General features: G+C 42.0%; 1 protein-coding gene across 2 annotated transcripts in view; it reads right to left on the bottom strand.

Moving 5' to 3' along the window:
• Nucleotides 1-299: 299 nt before the first annotated feature.
• Nucleotides 300-20954, bottom strand: part of UPF2 (UPF2 regulator of nonsense mediated mRNA decay) — a 100162-nt gene continuing 79507 nt past the window's right edge. For both annotated transcript variants that reach the window (XM_047754510.1, XM_047754509.1), the window contains exons 19-22: nt 19475-19642; nt 8015-8156; nt 6736-6856; nt 300-1580 (exon numbers count right to left, since the gene is read on the bottom strand). In XM_047754510.1, coding sequence (XP_047610466.1) covers nt 1571-1580; nt 6736-6856; nt 8015-8156; nt 19475-19642 — 441 coding nt within the window. In that variant the 3' untranslated portion in view covers nt 300-1570. The remainder of the gene's footprint in view (nt 1581-6735; nt 6857-8014; nt 8157-19474; nt 19643-20954) is intronic.

Raw genomic sequence — 20954 nt, 5'->3', positions numbered from 1 at the left:
GGCCGGGCAGTCGGAGGACGCGTCTGGCAGAGGAAAGGGCATACGCAAAGGTGACAGCACAAACCCTCCCATGAGCCACATGCCACACTAAGCACTTTACAGACAGAATCACTTCACATTCTGACTCAGGAAAGTAACGCAAGCCACAGACACTAACGTGAGAGCAAGAGCACTGGGGAAATGCTAAGGAATGGCCTCTGGGAGTATTTTATAAAGGACGAGACGACTGGAAGATGCCCACCTACCCATTTAATAGGTTTCCGAAACGCAAGCCAAATAAGACACAACCACACCAAATCTAAATGACAACACTTTATTGCAGCATCGGCAAAGGTCAGATTCCTGAAGCTGGTGAAGATCGGGCAGCATTTCCATGTGAAATGTTACAACTTTACAAGTTTTGTTTCTTATTTAGTTCTACATGCAGAAACTGAAACATGGTAAAAGAAAAAAATGCAAAATAGCTCGAAAAGAAGATGTACTCAAGTTGTAGCATACAGAAGTGCTCTTCAACTAAATTTACTATGCCTACTGGAAAGCAAACGAAAGACAACTATCCTAAGAAATTAACAGACTGCCAGAAACAGACTAAGAACTCTCATTTCTATTTTTTTGGGGGGGGGGGAACAAAACAAAACAAAATAAAAACAAAAGCAAAATAAAAGCTCTACTGTTTCCAGACTTTGTTTAGAGACAGAGGCTGTAAACCCATGAAGGTCAACAAAATCTCCAGGCCCCCTTCTCGCTGTCCTTCGTCCATCTTCTGTGACATCTGCCTGGCACGCTGTTTGTTTTCAATGATACTTACAATGGGCTCGACTCTCCCTGTTCTTAGCTGGTGTCAGACTCCCCTCAGCCCCTGGGTTGGTGCTTGTATACTAATCGTCTTCCCATTTCCTCTGACCCTAACAGGCAATGCTTTGTTACTGACTCTGCTGGATAAAACTGATTGGTCGCCCTCATCCCGTGTTCCTCTTGCAACGAATTCCTAAACGAAACCCTTCCTGGTGGATTACCTGGTATTTGAATATCTTTCATCATTTTGTTGTCCTGCATGTCAGTTTTTACTAGAAGATTTTACTGCTTGCTCTATACTTTACTACTGTAGTCCTGGAGCCCCCAAATGTTTCTTCTTCCAACATGGGATGTTCAATTCAGAGACACTGTAACTCAATCAAATTTAAACTCAAGTTCATTTCCCCCATACCATTACCATTACAACTGTTTCTTCTCCGGCTCAATCATCTCACTGACGCTCTTCTTGGTGTAACAGCTCAGGAGTCAAGTCAACCATCTCATATCTTGACTGCCATTCTCAAAAGAAGATTTAACCCTCACGTGATTTCCATTACAAAAGGCCTTTTATGCCTTATCTGGAAGCGTTGGCTTGTTCCCGGTGTTGGCAGAGGCTGCTGTTTCCGCCTCATGGCCCCAGCCTGTCCAGGTTTAGATTCTCAACTCTCTAGACCGACATGCTGAGATGTGTCCACTGCTCTCATTCAATTGCTGGAGGACTCCACTATCCACAACATCAGATACAGGACCTAATGAAATGACACGTGCTGCTGGATCAACGTCTCCTAGAGGCACAAACAGGGCAATGTTAAAGAACCAGTACCGAGGACACATCTCAGGCAAGAACAGGTCCCCCAAACACCACCAGCCACTGTTTACTGACGTCTGTGGACAAGCCAGGGCTTTGGTAAGAGTGCACAAACTCCTACAGAGTGACACAAGACTGGACGGGAGACACCAAAAAGAGCAACTCTGACGGTGACCAGATGGGTGGTCCCAGAGCTCCCCTCAACTACTTTCTAAGATGCTGAAAATTCATGCTTTGTGTTGACGGCTGAATTGTGTACCCTCAGATTTGTATGCTGAAATCTAACCCTAATACCTCAGCATGTCACCCTCTTTGGAGACAGCGTCACTGCAGACGGAATTAGGACAAGGCCAGACGGGAGTAGGATGAGGCCCCTGATCCAGTGTGACTGTGTCCTTGTCAGAGGGGGACATCTGGACACAGATACACAGCCTGGGAAAACACCACCTGAAGATGAAGGCAGCGATCAGATAGTTCTGTGGAAGCCAGAGGATGCCAAAGACTGCTGGCAACCCATCAGAGGCCAGGAGGGAACCTGGAGCAGATGCGCCCTCTCAGAAGGAACCAACCCTGACCTTAGATTTCGGCCTCCAGAACTGTGAGACAAACAGTTCTGCAGTCTTTAAGTCATAGTCTATCATGCTTTCTTTTGACAACTCTAGCAAACGAATATAGTTTGTCTCTCACAAGGCAAGCTGCACTGGTTTTATTTCAAAGAATGAAATGCAAACATGGAGAAGTATTTTTTTGGCTGGATACACCTGTAAGTCTGTAAGTCGCGCAGTTGTGCAGAACTGAACTACATGGAAAAAGGTAAGACAGTTCAGAATTCTCTGAGAGGAAGAAAAAACCTCTCTCCAGATGTCAAGACAAATCAATGTTCTGTAAGAGACTACTTGAGGGAAAGGCGGTGACTGAAAGAAGCAGCGTCCAGTCTGCTAAGTACGGCACGTTTCTCCCAGGCCCTGGCCGCTCAGAGTGTGGCCCACACTCCAGCAGCTCTGACATCACCCAGGAGCGTGTCAGAAATAAACCAGAACCAGCCTTTAGTAAGAGTCAAGATGGCTAAAATATGTGTTTTAAAGTTTGAGGAGTACTGGCATAATCCACATGAATTTATAGCATATATACTATGTTAGTCCTGACACTTGTCAGAGAGACTGAGTCTCAGTTTTTTCAACAGTGGAAAGCAGTCCCCCGCACTACAGAATGCCTGGGTCACTGTGCTGCCGAGAGTGACGCTGGCACTTTAACTCCTAACAAGCAAACGCTTATACTTTTCAGGGCATTACTGCCCAGAGGGGCTGAAATTTTAACTGACAGCCTTATTTCGATTCGGATTAGAAAATATGAAAATCATTATAAATTAATGTCTGGGAGCCCTATCAAAACCCACAGCTAAGAAAAACTTAAAACTGCTTCGATAGCCAGTTTCCAAGTAAATTTCCCTTTATCTGCCATTTAATGTCAACAATATTAACAACTTTTAATACAAGTACTAGCTAAGTTAAGAGTCAAATTGAAAACAGTTTCTCAGACCTCACTCACAGATTTCCTCCTGCCTCCTCTGTACAGGAACGCACCAGGCAGACGGCTGCGGAGCCGCAGCTCTAGACACACATCTTCCTACCGAGTCTGGCCCAGCATTAAAAATAGAAGAGAATAAAAAGGAGCCAAACCACCGAAAGACTCCACCCCAGGGTTATGTTCTTCCACAGGCTGCACTCCTCACATAGGTTTTAAAAAACAGCAAGAGTCCCTGGCACTCAAATGGCCCAAAAACTCACGCTTTACACGTCTGCTTGTTCCTCTGCAACATTCATCTGTACCTGCATTTTAAGAGCACTGGCTTTGAAAATACCATCAAACCAAAAGACTTTACAGAGTCATTTTAAAGCATGCTGGACAAGCTAGGGGTATTTGTTTTTTATTTCCCCAAGTCATGATTTTTGGAAAAGATTTTAAACAGGTAGAGCGCATAGCTCAAGAGTGGGGAGTCACACAAAATCAGGAAAACCAAAGGGAAGGCGAGAGTTCAGGAGCATAAGATAGGAACAACGTTTATTAAGGGATGAAACATAGGTTTTTAGAAGTCCCTCTGTCCATTCAGCAAATATTTACCGTGCATCTGCTAGGCACCAGGCACCAAGAGCTGTGAGAGAGAAAACGGCCAACAAGACAAGGCTTCATGCCTGCCCTGGGCTTCACTCTCCTGGGGGTGGAGACAGGCCAGCCTGTGACAGAGCACAAGGTCTGGGGAAACACAGTGACCCGGGGCTGGAAGGTCACACTGGAGTTATCAGGGTGAGACCCAACAGAGGAGCAGGAGTTATCCAGGGGAAGAGCCTGAGAGGGTTCAGTTCAAAGAGAGGGAGGTGAAAAAGAGTCTAACTAGAAGAACCAAAAGGCCAGCTGGGTCACGAGTAGGGGAAAGAAGAGCAAGAGATCCAGCCATGAGGGGAGTGCGCTCCCACCACGCAGGGCACATGAACTAAGCTGAGGAGCTGGGACTCGATCCTACACGCCATGAGGAGCCGCCACGGGGTTTAAGCAGAAAGCTCACTCCCAGTCCAACAGTGGACCTGCATTCAGAAAACACTGGTAGAGCAGAGAGGATGAACTGGAGGGGCTGAATTGAGAGACCAAGAAGCCGCTCGGACAGGGCGGGCAGTAACCCAGACGAGAGGGATGGGCGCCCGATCCAGGACCTCGGGGGGTGGGGGGGAGGTGGAGTGAACAGGGCAAGTGCGAGAGAGCCGCTTTCTGGCAGCATCAGGGCATTTGCTGATGGAGGGAAAGGGAAGAGTCAACCCGCAGCCTCCTTTTCTAGTGTGGACACTGGGTGGGCAGTTTCCATTCTCTGAGCCGCAGAGCAGAGGAGCAGAGAGGCTGGTGTTCCCCTGAGCTCCCGAGGCGGGTGTGCAGGGGAAAGCTAGGGGCACACTCAGAAAGGAAAATGGAGGCTTGGGCTGGAGACACAGACGACGACTGCGCTGTGGGGGGGAGGGGCACCTCTTCGGAGAGCACATGGGTCAGGGAGGACCCAGGACCAGCCTGAGGGACACGAACGTCTCCAGGCAGAGGCAAGAAAAGGACCAGAAGAGACGGCAGAGCCACAAAGGTGAAGGGAAGAGACTGGTCCAGAAGAAAGGAGGGTCCTCGTGCAAGGTGCTCCGGGACCACTGAGGGCAACACGAGGCAGCAGTGTCGGGGGGAGGCAGACACGGCACGAAGCGGCAGAGGGCAAACGTGGCCCATTCCCACTGGAGGGAGAGAAGGAAAACAGAGAGGTAACAGAGCTTTGAAAAGTGGTGGAGTAATTGGTAGCAAGCTAAGAAAAGTTCATACACACAACTGCAGCCGTGTGCCTGTCAGCGGACACATCTGTTTCCCTGTTTCTACTGCCTATGGTCTAAGGAAGGCTTGGTACTCAGACTCTCAATCAACAATTTTTTAAACAAATGCATGACTAGGGCAGAATCAGCTCTTTCAAGTACCTAGACAGGTTTCCCCGCTGGACCATAAGCTTGACAGTAAAGACTCTGTCCTCTAAGTCTGAATTTTTCCATGGTGCAGGACTGAACCCATGGAAGGTGCTAGACAATGTAAGCTGAGGGGAGCAAAGCCTGCTTTGTGCAAAAAGTAATTAAGGATCAAATGTCATATTTACAAATTCTGTAAAGTCACCCAAGCATTAAAAAAATCAGGAAAAGATGCTATATAGTTGCAATATCTGAACAGAGAAGGGACTAGGGACGAATGGACACAGTGCTGTCCAGAGAGGGTTAGACTGCAATATGGCAGGTGAAGCTGATGGAAAAAGTCAGGATAAAAATATTCCAACCATGAGACAAGAAGAGCAAACAGACATTACCAACAGCACAACGGTACAAATTTAAAGCCACTCTAAGAAAAGGTAAAAGGAGGAAACTAAAATTTCCAAAAAGGCCTCTTTCTTAACCTGGCTGGCTTCTATATCTTAAGTGCAAATAAAAGATATTGTTAATGGACTTTAATGAAGGTAGAGTAATTTAAAATAACCTAATATCTTATGTTTAAATAAAAAGGTTTGTACATCATTTCTTAGATTTCTAAAAAAATCACACTCAAAAGAGACATTAAAAAACAGATCCCTAAACTGTCAGTGGCAAATCAATTTCCTAAACTGCAATTCGATTAGAGCTGTCTTAGCACATAGTTAAAAAAAAAAAAAAAAAAAACCTTATCGGGAAGCACACAAACATATTTACTGAGTGAGAGACACAAAGGCTCTACCCTCTGCATTTCCCCCAAAGCTACTACTCTCAACAGGGACCACTTCTGCTGCCCTGGCACCTGTCTTCTACACCTGCTTGCCTGTCTCCAACAACAAGAGGACATCTGAGGCGGTGAGCAGCTTCAGTCTCAACACTAATGCCCCCAGGGAGGCCCATAAGAGCAGCAAAGCCTATGTCACTTTTGATAATAACCCAAACACGAGACAGAAAACAGAGTTGATGGGTACGAGTCTTTAGACCAGATCCCAGTAAAACTTTGAACAATTTTATTCCTTAAAAAAAGATGAGTGAGGTCTTATTAGAGGATACCTTCTATATGAAATTCCTTACATTTTTAATTATCTCACATTAAGCAACTCAGGTTTAAGAAGAATAGCCATGGATCCCAGCAAACATTTTATAATTTCAAAGCAAACAAAACAAACTCAACCTGTAGGCTTCAAAGTCTAGCAAACAGGTTTTAAGTTTTCGTAAACATCAGGCTTATTTAACAGTGGCTTGAGAGATTCTAACGAAAAGTCTATGACTTCTCTCACACCAATCTATGACTGGTCTTCTCTATAAATGCAAAAGAGAAAATTTTAAAGCTGTAGTAGTCCAATCGGAGAAAGCAAAAGCTGAGAGTGGTGTGGCTGAAATCAAGATTTAAAAACCAAAAAAACCCCCCAAAACTCCACAAAATTTTAACAATTCTATAAATAGGCTTTCTTTCCTCAAATATCTACAACTCAAAGATTTTTCTCTTCTGCTAATAATTAGGCCTTTATCCTTAAAATAATCCGAACTATCTAACTTGTTCACGTGGACACCATGAAAAACGAAGAGCTGAGGCAGAGATAAGAGAGACCATCCTACCTCCCACCAGTCTTAAAGATTAGATCCGCGTTAGGCGCTCCCTTTGGATGTTGGTAACGAGGCCGCCGCTCCCGATTGGTGTTTGCTGGAGCCGGGCGCTGTGCAAGAGACTGCAGCATCTCTGGATTAGGAGCAAAACAGAAAAGGCGTTTAGTGTTGGTACGTGTACTCCCGCCCCCGACAAGAAGCACACAAAACCCTAGGGAGATGAGGTTTAGTAGTTCTGTCTAGTAGGTGACCGAAGAAAAGTAAGTATTACACAGACTAAAATGCTTAAGAAGTACCCGAAGAGTAAGATATGCTCTTGAATGTCATTTAATGTCCAATGTTGCCCCTCCAGTTACCGTGGCCACTACCTAAGAGTCCATCGAGGGAGGCAGTGAAACAGTGTAAGAAGCAGTCCAGCACAACAGCTATGAGCATGCTATTTGGAGTAAGACAATGTTGGCTCAAATCCCAGCTCTGCCACTGATTAGCTATGGGAGGTTCGGTTCAGTTTCCCCAAATGCAAAAAGGGAGTAATAATAAGCACTTATCTCATGGAATTGCTGAGGATTAGATGCTGTGACTAAGTACAGAAACATCCAGCCATAGGAAGCACTTACAGTGAGAAGCAGCTACTGTTATTTATTATTAAGAACAGTGGTTTATCAACTGGAAGGGAAGATTCCAGAAGTGGGATTTAAAGATTAAAAAAACAAATATTTATTTACACAACAAGCTCTTGCACAAACAGTAGTCTGACTATATAGCACTGTAAAAATAATCACACTACGGCTCTAAAATCTGGATTCCGGAGGAATAACAAAAGGCTGGCTTAAAAGGTGTCCAGGGACTCTACACTTCAAGTTCCGGTTAATCCAAGTGGGCTGGGTATGTCTACATAAAACTGGAATCTTAACTTGATGCCCTCAAAACTGAAGCAACAGGGGGTCTATGCCATCAGGATTCTCAAGCACACAAAATGAGATTATTCTTGTTGAATAACAATTTGCTCACAATTGACTGGCAACATGAGGCAATTCAAACTCGATACTACCTCACCTGCAAACATAGCTCTAACAGTATAGAATCTAATGGAACCATGGAGGAAATAAAATACAACAAAAATTAATTAGTGTTATTTTACAAATAAGTGAGAGAAAAATGAAGACAGAATGGAATATAAAAAACAATTTCTCAAGCTAAATATACACAAACATGACATGAAAAGGCAGAGAATAACAAAAACCAAACAGCATCACAATTTTCCACTTCTGTCCTGGAAACGATTTGATACCTTGATAATCTTCTTGTTCTTGCCGTTCATTGATATCTAGTGTGAGTTTTTTCATTCTCATCCTCTCTTCTTGTTCTGCCTGTTGTTGGTTCCAATGATTTGCAGCAAGTTGGGAAGACATGGGTACATTAAGGATTTTAAACTGAGAAAAAAATAAAGAAATCACAAATGGCTTGAGAAAATCAAGAGAAAAAAAGATTTCAAATAAGTCAGTATGCAGAATTAAAGAGTTCTGAAAAATAACAATCTTTCCTTTCCTAGTGAGTCGGTAAAGATCGTATCATTGAAGACCACAAATGGACAACAGTGCTACTCTGCTAGAAACAAACCATGAGGGATGGCTGGGAAGGGGAAAGCCACCAAATTCAACCTCCACGAACAGCAGATGCTCTTCCTTCCTGCACCCTGATGAGAAGTACACATCTAAGCAACAGGGGATCGTTGTCCTTTGTGCAGACACAGCACATACATGTGGCTGTTGTCAGAAAGGGTTTTCTACAGCAAGCTGTAATCTGCAGCCTTATCACTTCTACCCTCTGGAACCAGTTCTGCCCTCCTAAACTATATGGAACAAGTCTAGCTCACCTTCCCAATGAACAGACCTGCATATTTCTGAAGACAGCTGTAATGCTGGCAAAGAGAAAGAGATCTATTTCTGCTACAGGGAAGTGTTCTTACCTACGGAATGTTGTTGTGAGCAGGATGTGCAAGGTCAATAAACCTAGATGGGATCTATGAACTTATGGGCCGTGGCTCCCTGGAAACTGTGAGGTAAGCCACAGAACCACCTGGGTATAAAAGGGAGACATTGCATGACCTAAATTGTCCCTGCTATGTATAACCTGCACATCTCACTTAGGAGACCTCCTCCAATACCCTGGACCAAAAGGCACATCAATTGTGGAACAGAAGGCCTTGAGGAGCAGTGCTCAGGATCTAGGGAGCTTGAATGCTGTATCTTTGAAATTACTAGTAAAGCTTAACACTGCAAAAGATCTCTGATATGCCTAATTTTGAATAATCTGATTCTCTGTATTGTCTTAGGTGTCCTCTCGCGCATTCTTTTTACAATGTACTTTAGTTATTAGTCAATATTCCTCAAAGTATAATACTCAGAATACTAAATGACCAGGCCAGATACACTATGGTGATAAATATTAAGTGTGGGTGCTAAACTACTTCCAAAACCAATTAACTCATTTCATATTTATCACAGAGGATCATTAAATATGGTGCATAGAAAAATAAAAATATACAAGTTCCCATCGTGGCTTAGCGGAAACGAATCTGACAAGCATCCATGAGGACACAGGTTTGATCCCTGGCCTTGCTCCAAGGGTTAAGGATCCAGCGTTGCTGTGAGCTCTGGTGTAGGTCACAGAAGAGGCTTGGATCAGGCGTTGGCTGTGGTGTAGGCCAGCGGCTACAGCTCTGATTTGCCCCCTAGCCTGGGAACCTCCATATGTCGTGGGTGCAGCCCTAAAAAGACAAAAATACGTAAATAAATAAAAAATAAAAATAAAAATATATTTAAGGCAGCCCGTTTAGCTCCCAGTCTAGCAGACCTCCCTCCTCTCCGCAGTGAATTTAGTTTGACAGGACCTGCTCTTCATGTCTTATATACCCGTGCTCCTTACAACTATCACCTTTTATTTTATGAGCGCAAACCCACCATTTAAAAACTATAACATTAGTCAGGTATATCTGATATAGAGACTGCACATATTTACACACACAATTTGATGAGTTATGATACAGACATACACTCAAGAAAACCTCACCTCCAACGAGATAATAAGTATATCCACCACAACCACCCTTCCAACCCAGCTCTTCCTCTCCCCATGCCCAGGCAACCACTGACATGCTTTCTGCCTCTACTGCCTAGTTGGCACTTAACTACAATCTTATATAAAATGCGTCACATATAAAATATATTCTATTTGTCTAAATTCTTTTCCTTAGCATAGTGATTGAGATGCATCCATGTCATAGGAACCAACAGTTTCTTTTTACTGCACAGTATTTTTCCCTTGGATGAACACACCAGTTTGTTTACCCATTCACCTGTTGACAGCATTTAGGGTGTTTCCAGTTTGGAGTTACTATAAATACAGTCATACATTCGTGTACAAAGGCTTATGTGGATGTATGTTTTCATTCCCCTTAAATGAACCATGTTAAGCATGGAAAAGCTGGGAATATCTGGCATGTTTTACTGATTAAGAAACTTCCATTTTCCAAAGTGGTTGCACCTTTCTGCATTCCTCTAGCAGTGTATGAGAATTCCAGTTCCCTTACAACCTTGCCAACACCTGATTTGGTCAAGTCTTTTTAATTTTAGCCAGTTTAGTGAGTATATAGCTGTATTTTCATTTTGGTTTTAATTTTCATTTTCCTAATAACTAAAATCATCTGTCTTAAAGCTCAATCTAGAATTATGCTAAAAACTGATACCGAGTTTACTGGAATGTAGAGTTTTCAGAATGTACTTTTTCCTTGATCTTGAAAAAGGAAAGATTTGCCCCCTATGAATGTTTTGACTACTGTCCTGTTCTGTAGGACTTTTCTGAGCTTAATGACAACTGCTCTACAATTACAGATAATACTCCTTTCAGCCCCTGAGGATATAATATGCTTATGACCTGAAGACTCAGACTCATTTAAAGATGATGAATCATCTCTTTAATACTATCTAACTTTACCCAAATTTTAATTTACCCTTTCAGGCTGAAATCTTTCTTGCTTTTTTCTTTCTTTATTTCTTTTTTTTTTTTTTTGTCTTTTTAGGGCTGCACCCTCGGCACATAGAGATTCCTGGGCCAGGGGTTAAATCAGAGTTGTAGCCACAGGCCTACACCACAGCCACAACAATGCTGGATCTGAGCTGCGTCTGGAACCTACACCACAGCTCATGGCAACGCCAGATCCTTAACCCACTGACCGAGGCCAGGGATTGAACCTGCATCCGCATGGGTGCTAGTCAGATTAGTTTCTGCTGAGCCATGATGGGAACTCCGTGAAATCTTTCTTCTCAAAAGTAAAGTAAATAGTTTTTTCTATAATCTCTCCACAAATCGTTCCTTTCCTTATTCCTATAGCTCTGAGCACAGTCTTCTAAAAAAGCACTTTCTTCTTTTTTTTTTTTTTGTCTTTTTTCTTTTTAGGGCTGCACCCGTGGCATATGGAGGTTCCCAGGCCAGGGGTCTAATCAGAGCTGTAGCCACCGGCCTACACCACAGCCACAGCAATGTGGGATCCAAGCTGTGTCTTTGAACTACACCACAGCTCACGGTAAGGCCAGATCCTTAACCCACTGAGCAAGGCCAGGAATCGAACCTGCAACCTCATGGTTCCTAGTCAGATTTGTTAACCACTTCGCCACATTGGGAACTCCTAAAAAAGCACTTTCTCATGCTCCCAAAGCACACCTCCTTTAAAAACTGCTGGTTGTCCATTGAATGGGAAAAAATATTTGCAAATGAGGCAACTGACAAGGGATTAATCTCCAAAATATACCCCAAACTCATGCAGTTAAATATAAAAACAAAAACAACCCAATCAAAAAGGGCAAAAGATCTAAATAGACATTTTTCTAAAGAAGACATAAAGATGGCCAAAAAACACATGAAAAAATGGTCAGCATCGCTAATTATTTGAGAAATGCAAATTGAAACTACGAGGTATCATACATACCTCACACCGGTCAGAATGGCCATCAAAAAAATCTACAAATAATTTTATAAATTGTACATGTAAGTTGGCCTGGGAACTTTCACATGCCATAGGCACAGACAAAAAAAAAAAAAGTCTACAAATAACAAATGTTGGAGAGGGTGTAGAGAAAAGGAAACCCTCCTACACTGTTGGTGGGAATGTAAGCTGATGCAACCACTATGGAAATAGTATGGAGGTTCCTTAAAAAACTATAGAACTACCATATGATCCGGAATTCCCACTCCTGGGCATATATCCAGAGAAAACCATAATTCAAAAAGATACATGCACCCCAATGTTCCCAATGTTCACTGCAGTACTATTTACATAGCCAAGACATGGAAGCAACCTAAATGGATAAAGGAGGACTGGATAAAGATGTGTGCACGTGTGTGTGTGTGTGTGTGTGTGTGTGCGTGCATGCATACATGCATACACAATGGAATATTACTCAGGCATAAAAAAGAATGAAATAATGCCATTTGCAGATACACAAATGGACCTAGAAATTATCCAAAATGAGGTCAAAGAGAGACAAATATCATGTGAAGTCATTAATATGTGGAATCTAACAAAAACGAGACAAAAGAACTAATACAACAGAAACAGACTCAAAGATTTTGAAACCAAATTTAAGGTTACCAAAGGGGAAAGGAGGGGCAGAAGGGATAAATTAGGAGGATGGGATTGAAACACACACGCTACCATATATAAAATAGATAGGTAATAAGGGCCTACTGTACAGAACAGGGCAATCTACTCAATATTGTATAATAACCTACGTGGGAAAAGAATCTGAAAAGGAACAGATATATGTATATGTCTAACTGATTGACTTTGCTGTACACCTGAAACTAACGCAACTTTCCAAGTCAACCACACTCCAATAAAATATGTTTTTTAAAAAACTGTGTGAGCTGTTTATTTCTAAATCCTAGGGCATGTGGTCTGATGATGGTCAATTTTTTCTCCTTCCACAATTACGTATGCTATGCTCTTTTTTTTTTTTTTTTTTGGTCCCGTCCCCAAGTTTCCTTTCATTTCCACAATCAATTCCTTCGTAAGATAATACATATTTGCCAGGAAGTGCTGCAGAGAAGTTAAGAACATGGATAGATTAGGTTCATACCTCAGCCCTCTCATTTACTAGTATGACCTAGCAAATCACTTAAGAACACTATTTTTCTCATCTATAAAATGAGGACATCAATACTGTCTTTAGGGCTGCTGTGAGAATTAAATGAGATGCCTAGTGCATATTAGGTACTTCCCTACATATTACCTATTAATAATGTACTTAATTTATTGACATCTGGACTCCTAGTCTCTCTCATTACTTCCTATACACCACGATAAAAAAACTATTAGCAAAATAAAATCACAATTAAAAAAAATCATCTTAGCAGAACAAGATTAATAACCAACAGGAAGAAACTGAAATCCTTAACTACTTTGTACACCAAAGGCCCATGTAGTAAGTATTCTGAATCAGAAATGAGACTTGTCCCAACTGTTTCTTATTTCTACTAATAAAAACAAATGAAATAAAGTTAAATAAAATGGCCACATTCCCTGTACTAAACTTTTTCATTCATTTTTCAAAATTCAGGAAGACACACAAAAAATAAGTAAATGAAAAAGCTTAATTAACTCAAACACACATACCTAATATGTGAGGCAAAAACTTCATCATAAATTCACTCTTCCTAAGCAGTAGTTATTGTGAGATGTCATAATACCTCACAATGAAATTCTTTATTTCATTTGATTGTACCTGTACTTCCAAATCTAGATGCTGTGAAACTATTAGCAGGAGTTCCCTTGTGGCGCAGTGTTGTCACTGCTGTGGTGTGGGTTTGATCCCTGGGCCCCAAACCAACTATTAGCAGAGAAAAGCTCTACTAAACAGGCACTGGAAACAGAGTCGGGCCAAATTACATGACACCAGAGAGAGAGAGACGGCAAATTCTACAAAGACCACAACTATGAGAATTTCAGAATGAGAACTTTAAGCAAGTTTCCAATCCGTCCCTAATGGAACAATGAAATCTGGTTAGCAGGTATATCCACACAGACACTCTAAGTTAACAGTTAACCTGTTAGTACAAATTAAAGACACAGCTAACATAAATCAATACATTAATTTTAAAAGATATGATTACATGTAAATGAACAATGAATTCCATAAATTTTAGTGTTATTGTTATCACAGTTACTTTACTATTTTTATTATAGGTAGGCATTCTGGGCAATACTGAGTACTGTCTCAGTAAAACATAGCTATGTTTTTTTTGAGAGTGACGGCTAAATTTTAAGTCATTCTCTATTCAATTAAGATGTCTTTTGAGATGGTAAGGGTTAAAAAGAGGTGAAAGTCTGAGTTTCTTTTTTTGTTGTTGTTTGCTTTTTAGGGCTGCGCCCACGCCATATGGAAGTTCCCAGGCTAGGGGTCAAATCAAAGCTGTAGCCACAGACCTACACCACAGCCACAGCAAGGTGAGATTCAAGCCTCGTCTGTGACCTATACCACAGCTCACGGCAATCCTGGAGCCTTTAACCCACTGAGCGAGACCAGCGGTCAAACTCACATCCTCATGGATACTAGTTAGGGTCTTAACCCACTGAGCCACAACGGGAACTCCACAAACTGCGAGTTTAAGATGCTTCTATCTGTCATCACATAAACACACTTGGCAATAATAACAGGATGGTCACTTAGCTTCCCCTGATTAGTTCTGAAAACACTTGCAATGTCACTCATAATTAAGTAATGATAAGTCTAATGACGACTATTCTAATCATACTAATAAAATAGTATTAAAAATTATAAAGAAAACTCATAATGATTTGATCGAAATGTTAAAAATACAGGCTTTCCTTCATTTATAAGACTAAAAATTTTTTCTAGAAAGCTCCAGATCTTCTAAGGGGAAATAATAATAATAAAAAAAGCCACCCACATATTATGGCCCAAGACAAGTTTTACAAAAGGAAAAGTTCTCAAGCATTACAGACTTAAAAACAACAGAAGAGACAGCAAGAAATACAGAGAGCACAAGAGATGAATTTCCTGGTGTTGCCTTCACCAGGTGTGTTTACTGTAAAGCTGCTAAGATACTTTTGAAAGAGAGGCACCAACTTAGGGCAAATTAGATGACAAGAAGATAGAAGTCACTCAAACTAGATTTGCTGGAGCATGACAATGGCATTAAAGATGATTTTAAACAAAGGGTTTTTTTTTGTTTGTTTGTTTGGTTTTTTTTGCTTTTTAGTGCCATACCCACAGCATATGGAAGTTCCCAGGCTAGGGGCTGAATCGGAGCTACAGCTGCTGGCCTTGACCACAGCCATAGCAACATTGGATCCCAGACCCACTGACGGAGGCCAGGGGTCAAACCCACATCCTCAGGGATACTAGTCGGATTTGTTTCTGCTGCACCACAAAATAACTCCAAAATAAAGGCTTTCAAGTTACTTTGTGGAGTGCCTACTGTGGCACAATGGGCTAAGAACCCAAATGCAGCAGCTCGGGTCACTGAGAAGGCACAGGTTCCATCCCTGGCAAGCGCTGTGGGTCAAACAATCCAGCAGTGCTCAGGTTGTATTGTAGGTTGGCAGCTGCAGCTCAGAATCAACCCCTGGCCTGGGAACTTTCATGGTCATTTAAAAAAAAAAAAAAAGTGACTTTGTAACTGAAATTGAAATTACACACACACACACACACACTCCCAAATTACTATGACAGGTAAGTATCAACTACTCCAGTCAAAAGACAAGCAAAACAAATCATAACTTAAATACTAACTCTAAAAAAATGGGTTGTTAAGTATTAAACTATAATAAATATATCGTGCATTTGTTTAAAACAATTGACAAGTTCTTTAGGAGTTCCTGCTGTGGTGCAAGTGGGTCAACAGTTTCTCTGCAGAGGCAGGGACGCAGGTTCAATCCCTGACCCAGTGCAGTGGGTTAAGTATCTGATGTTGCCACAGGCTGCAACTTTGGCGTGGATTTGATCCCTGGCCTTGAGAACTCCATATGCCGCAAAGCAGCCAAAAAAGAAAAAACAAAAAGGTTCTTTAAAAGGTTCTATTACATAATGGTTCTACTACATTAAAACTTTTGCTATAATAATCAAAATATTTTATTTCAATTAATGATTCTAATTCATAGGAATTTAAATCTGGAAGGAAACTGTCCACAGTATTATCCTTCCTTTTCAACTACACACTTCACTGGTACATATTTCTACTTTCCTACTGACTACAGAAGAAAGTTATTTCTGGACACAAAATTTGGTGCACAAAGAAATCTTTCACTTAAGAACTAAAGATTCCTATAAGGCTATGCATTTCATGTTTCTAGAAAAACTGTTGCACCAGAAGGGCCAACACCCAAAACTCAAATAAAGAAATAAAAGTCAGAACAAAATACACTTTCTTTTTCAGGCCACAAAATACCAGTGACGTTTCTTCAAATAATGTTCCTAAAATTGAGCATTTTCCAAAATTCCAAATAATGTTTCTGAGTTGAAAATTTACTTACTAACCAAGTACTTTTGAGCTCTTGTTTCACGTTTGTCAATATTTTAAAAATAAAGCTCAATAAAAACATTTCCTTAAACAAAACTTCACATTTTAAGAAACAAGGATTTCACTCCTCATTCTGAAGTTATTTGGGTTACACAGTACATAATCTACCCGCTTTGAATCAAAAACATTTCCTCTAAAATACAGATGCATTGGAGTTCCCATCGTGGCTCAGCGGAAACGAATCCGACTAGGAACCATGAGGTTTCAGGTTCCATCCCTGGCCTTGTTCAGTGGGTTAAGGATCCGGTGTTGCTGTGAGCTGTGGTGTAGGTCGCAGATAAGGCTCGGATCTGGTGTTGCTGTGGCTCTGGCGTAGGCTGGCAGCCATCGCTTCAACTAGAGCCCTAGCCCAGGGACCTCCATATACCACGGGTGCGACCCTAAAAAGCAAAATAAAGAAAGAAGTAAATACAATAAAATGCAGAGACATAGTCTTATTTCGACCCATACAATTAAGAATTTAGAACTGCTGAATTTTCAAAGCCAAGTTTCTCAAGGTCGGTTTTAATTTTCTGGCTGTACATTGTGAAAGAGCAAATGGGGTACACCAATGGAGAAAGTATAGTGAATTTTCACGTACGCCTCAGAAAAGGGAGGGACACACACAAAAAACTTAACTATTTGCTGTTGTGAAATCTGACCTTCACAGAAAGATACTCCTAAGGCCCCTTCTAAATAAGAAAAGTCAAGGCTCAGGAAGTGTGACAATGCAGTAAGAATGTTCGGGAGCTGTGCAGGAATGGGAACCAAGGCCTACTTACTCGAAGTTGCCATGCAATTGCCCTGCCTTTTGCAATTAAAAAAACACAAAACTTTCTTTTTATGCAAAAAAATCTGGTGATGAGGGGACAGTGAGAAAGAGGAAGGAGGGAGCCAAGAGATTTTAAAGAAAAAGAAAATGAAGCAGTCTCAAAATGTGATGACTGGAGTTCCCGTCGTGGCGCAGTGGTTAACGAATCCGACTAGGAACCATGAGGTTGTGGGTTTGGTCCCTGCCCTTGCTCAGTGGGTTAACGATCCAGCGTTGCCGTGAGCTGTGGTGTAGGTTGCAGATGAGGCTCGGATCCCGCGTTGCTGTGGCTCTGGCGTAGGCTGGTGGCTACAGCTCCGATTCAACCCCTAGCCTGGGAACCTCCATATGCCACGGGAGCGGCCCAAGAAATAGCAACAACAACAACAACAACAACAACAAAAACAAAAGACAAAAAAAAAATGTGATGACTGAAATAAAAAAGTCTACCCAGAGAACTAAGTCATCCCTAGAAAAGCAAAGCAAAAACTCTGGGCTTTGAGAACCCTGCTAACCATGGTGAACTAGCAGCTCCCAGTGCTCTGAGGAGAGTGGTTTACCAAGATCCCACTCCACCGTCAAGCTTGGGGTCTTGATCAAAAACAAACCAGTATTTCTCTAGGGACTGGGTGAGGGATGAGGGAGATGGAAAGTGCTCGGGCTCAATGCTGGCCTGAGGGTGAGAGAGGGCGCAACTTTCCTAAAAATCTGATAACCCCAGAGCCTGGAATGGAGGCCTAGAAAGGACTTAGAAAGACATTTCCTAAAACAGAGCAGTGCTCCGAATCTAAGTCAAGGTTAACTATGTAAACATCAATCATGATGTTCTGAAAAAGCCTTTGTCCACCCTTCCATTCCAGGATTCTAACTGGTATATAGTTTTAACATCTCGGGATTTACTTACACTACAGCAAAATAACGGTATACTGTGTAACTCTGACCTTTTAAATAACACGAAGTTATCCGACAAAAGCAGCAGGCCTCACCTCCCGGAGGGTGCTAGTGGAGAGCGAGCAGAGGACCCCTCTCCTGCCAGAGGCCCTCGCTTCGGGTCTTCCCGACCTCCCGGACCACAACAGCAGTCTCCTCTCATGGCCTCCTCCCCACCCCACGTCTCTTTCTATCCTCTTTTCTTGCTTTATTTTCCTTCATAGCATTGTCCACAACCCAGCATTATTTCTTTTTGACGTTTTTTTAAAAAAATTGTATTGGAATATAGTTGATTTACGATGTTGGGTTAACTCCAGGTGTACAGCCAAGTGACTGAGGTACACACATAACCCATTCTTTCTCAGACTCTTTCCCCACACAGGTCACTACAGAATACTGAGCTGAGTTCCCTGTCCTCTACGGTAGGTCCCTGTTGGCTACTGGCATTGTTTCTTTACTGTCTGCCTCCCAACATCAGAACAAAAGCTCTGAGAGAGGAGGGACTTGGTTGACTGCTCTATGTTCTGCACATGGAACAGTGCCTGGCATGTAGCAAGTGAACAGTAAGTATTTGTTAAATGAATGTGGGAGCCAGCGATTGGACCTGTCTATGATAAGCTGTGGTGGCCACCACATTTCCTAGACTCTAACACCCATTAATTATAAGATGCACCATTATTTTACCTATCACTGAAATAGGAAAAAAATGCTGTCGATTATCCCTAGATTCCATTAACTCTAAGAGGCCGCTCGATTTTAGAAAAATTAGTGTGAGTTTTTTCATAATTGGTAATATATGATGCATCCCCGAGTTGTGTCTGAGAGCTGGGCTCTATTTCCTTCAGAGCATTTTTCAGTCTTCAAATATATCATGTTTGTCTCTCTCCCTGGGCAGGGTGTGTGCTCACGAGGCCAGAAGCTTCATCTTGTTCATCACTGACGCCCCATACTTAGGAAGACAGCACTGGATGAGTGACACATGAATCACAGTGACAGCTCAGTAGTGGGGAAACAATTCTGAGGGGAAGGAGGAGAAGGAGGTTTAAGGAGAACAGAGAAGGATCGGGGTCAGGAAACAATGATTTTTCAAAAGAAGTCTTGGCAAGTGAGCACTGTAATGAGATTACCTGCTACCACCTCCTTTCCTTTTCCACCCTGAGCTCACTTGTGAAACCTTCCTCTTCAGAGTCAAGATATTTATACAGTCACACAAACATTCATGGTTTAAACTTTAAAGGTCCTTTCCATTTGATAGAAGTCAGATGTATCTTCTAAACACACAAGAGATAAATTTCTACCACTGAACATCCTCAGTGTCTCCAGGTCTTTTCCCCCTTGTAAACAAAAGATAATTTAGAACCTATAAAATAGTTACTACTTACACTCGATAACTAACAACCCATTGTGAATACACAGTGGACAGATTCTTACCTGCTGTTTATTGCCTTTTCTGGTTAACATAACGAACGGCATCGTATCTGCAGACTCTGCCTCTCCTTCCCCACCCCCGAGTGGGGGCCCTTTCCTCAGCTGGCTTTTGAGATGCAAGGGAATGGCCACATCAAGTTGGTGCACCTTAACAGATTCGCCACTTCGTTGCTTAAAGACCGAAATGAAAAAACTGTGAATATTCCAAGTATACATGAGCATGTGTAAACATAAATGGCAAACAACTCCTTCAGTGCTTTATTCCTTACGACTATCATTAGGACCAGAGTAATCTCTCTGAAACCACAGTGGCATCTCCTGCCACCAACCCTTGCACGTTCCCTGGAAGCATGACATGACTGGGCTCCTGCTGACCGCTCCAGCCCCTCCCAAGCTCAATGCTGTGGGTTCTACTGTTTCTCTGTTCTTCGATGCACTGTGCTCTTCCCGTCATAGCACACCCCCTCTTCATAATTAGCATGGGCCATAACTGACTGCTTATCCTGACTGCAGTGGGGGAGTTCAACACTGAACCCTTTCGGTGCCTCTGGCAGTGCTTTATACACAGCAGGAGCTCAATTAATATGCAAGAATGAATGGAATCTATTAATGTTCAGATTAACTTCCTGCTTGTTAATATCAATTATTTTCAATAACCATACTGCATTTATCAAAAAATTATTATCATCATCATTATTATTTGTCTTTTTAGGGCCACACCGACAGCATGTGGAGGTTCGCAGGCTAGGGGTCGAATCGGAGCTGCAGCTGCCAGCCTACACCACAACCACAGCAATGCAGATCTGAGCCGCATCTGTAACCTACATCACAGCTCATGGCAATGCCAGACCCTTAACACACTGAGCAAGGCCAGGGGATTGAACCTGCATCCTCATGGATACTAGTCGGGTTCATTACCACTGAGCCACGACGGGAACCTCTCAACCAAATGCTTAAAAAAAACCTTCACCAGTGACTTACTGTGTATTAGGCTTGGGGATATTAATACTAAAAAGAGAGTCTCTACACTCAAAGAGCTCATAAAGTTGTTAAGAGAGAGAAATTAATTACAATTCATCTTAGTTATGTATAATTTGTGCTGGGGAGGGAGTGACCATACCGGCCTGGCTGAGAGTGCATAGGTGCTCTGATTTCACAAAAGGCTGAATGAAAATGGGATTTCGAGAACATTAAAGACTTCATATGACTTTTTCCAAGCAGATGGTAAAAGAGCATTTTTGGGGCTATGGAGGGAATTTAGGCAGGAGAAGAACAGGTGCCAAAGCAAGAATGTGACAGCAGGTGCACTAATGAGAAAAGAGATGAACATGACTCTTTAAAACTAAACAGGCACCACAGAGAGGACACGAAGACGTTAACCTGCTTTACTGCTATTTAAACAGTCTTGATATCAACACCATTTTTGCAAAAGACTTGCAAATACACAAAATGCTAATAAAAGTATAAGGTTGCCCTGTTTTTT

Source organism: Phacochoerus africanus, chromosome 12 (genome assembly GCF_016906955.1).
Source record: "Phacochoerus africanus isolate WHEZ1 chromosome 12, ROS_Pafr_v1, whole genome shotgun sequence".
In the NCBI taxonomy this organism is placed as follows: domain Eukaryota; kingdom Metazoa; phylum Chordata; class Mammalia; order Artiodactyla; family Suidae; genus Phacochoerus; species Phacochoerus africanus.
The sequence above is the reverse complement of the archived record's forward strand: the minus strand, read 5'-3'. Positions and strand labels throughout refer to the sequence as shown.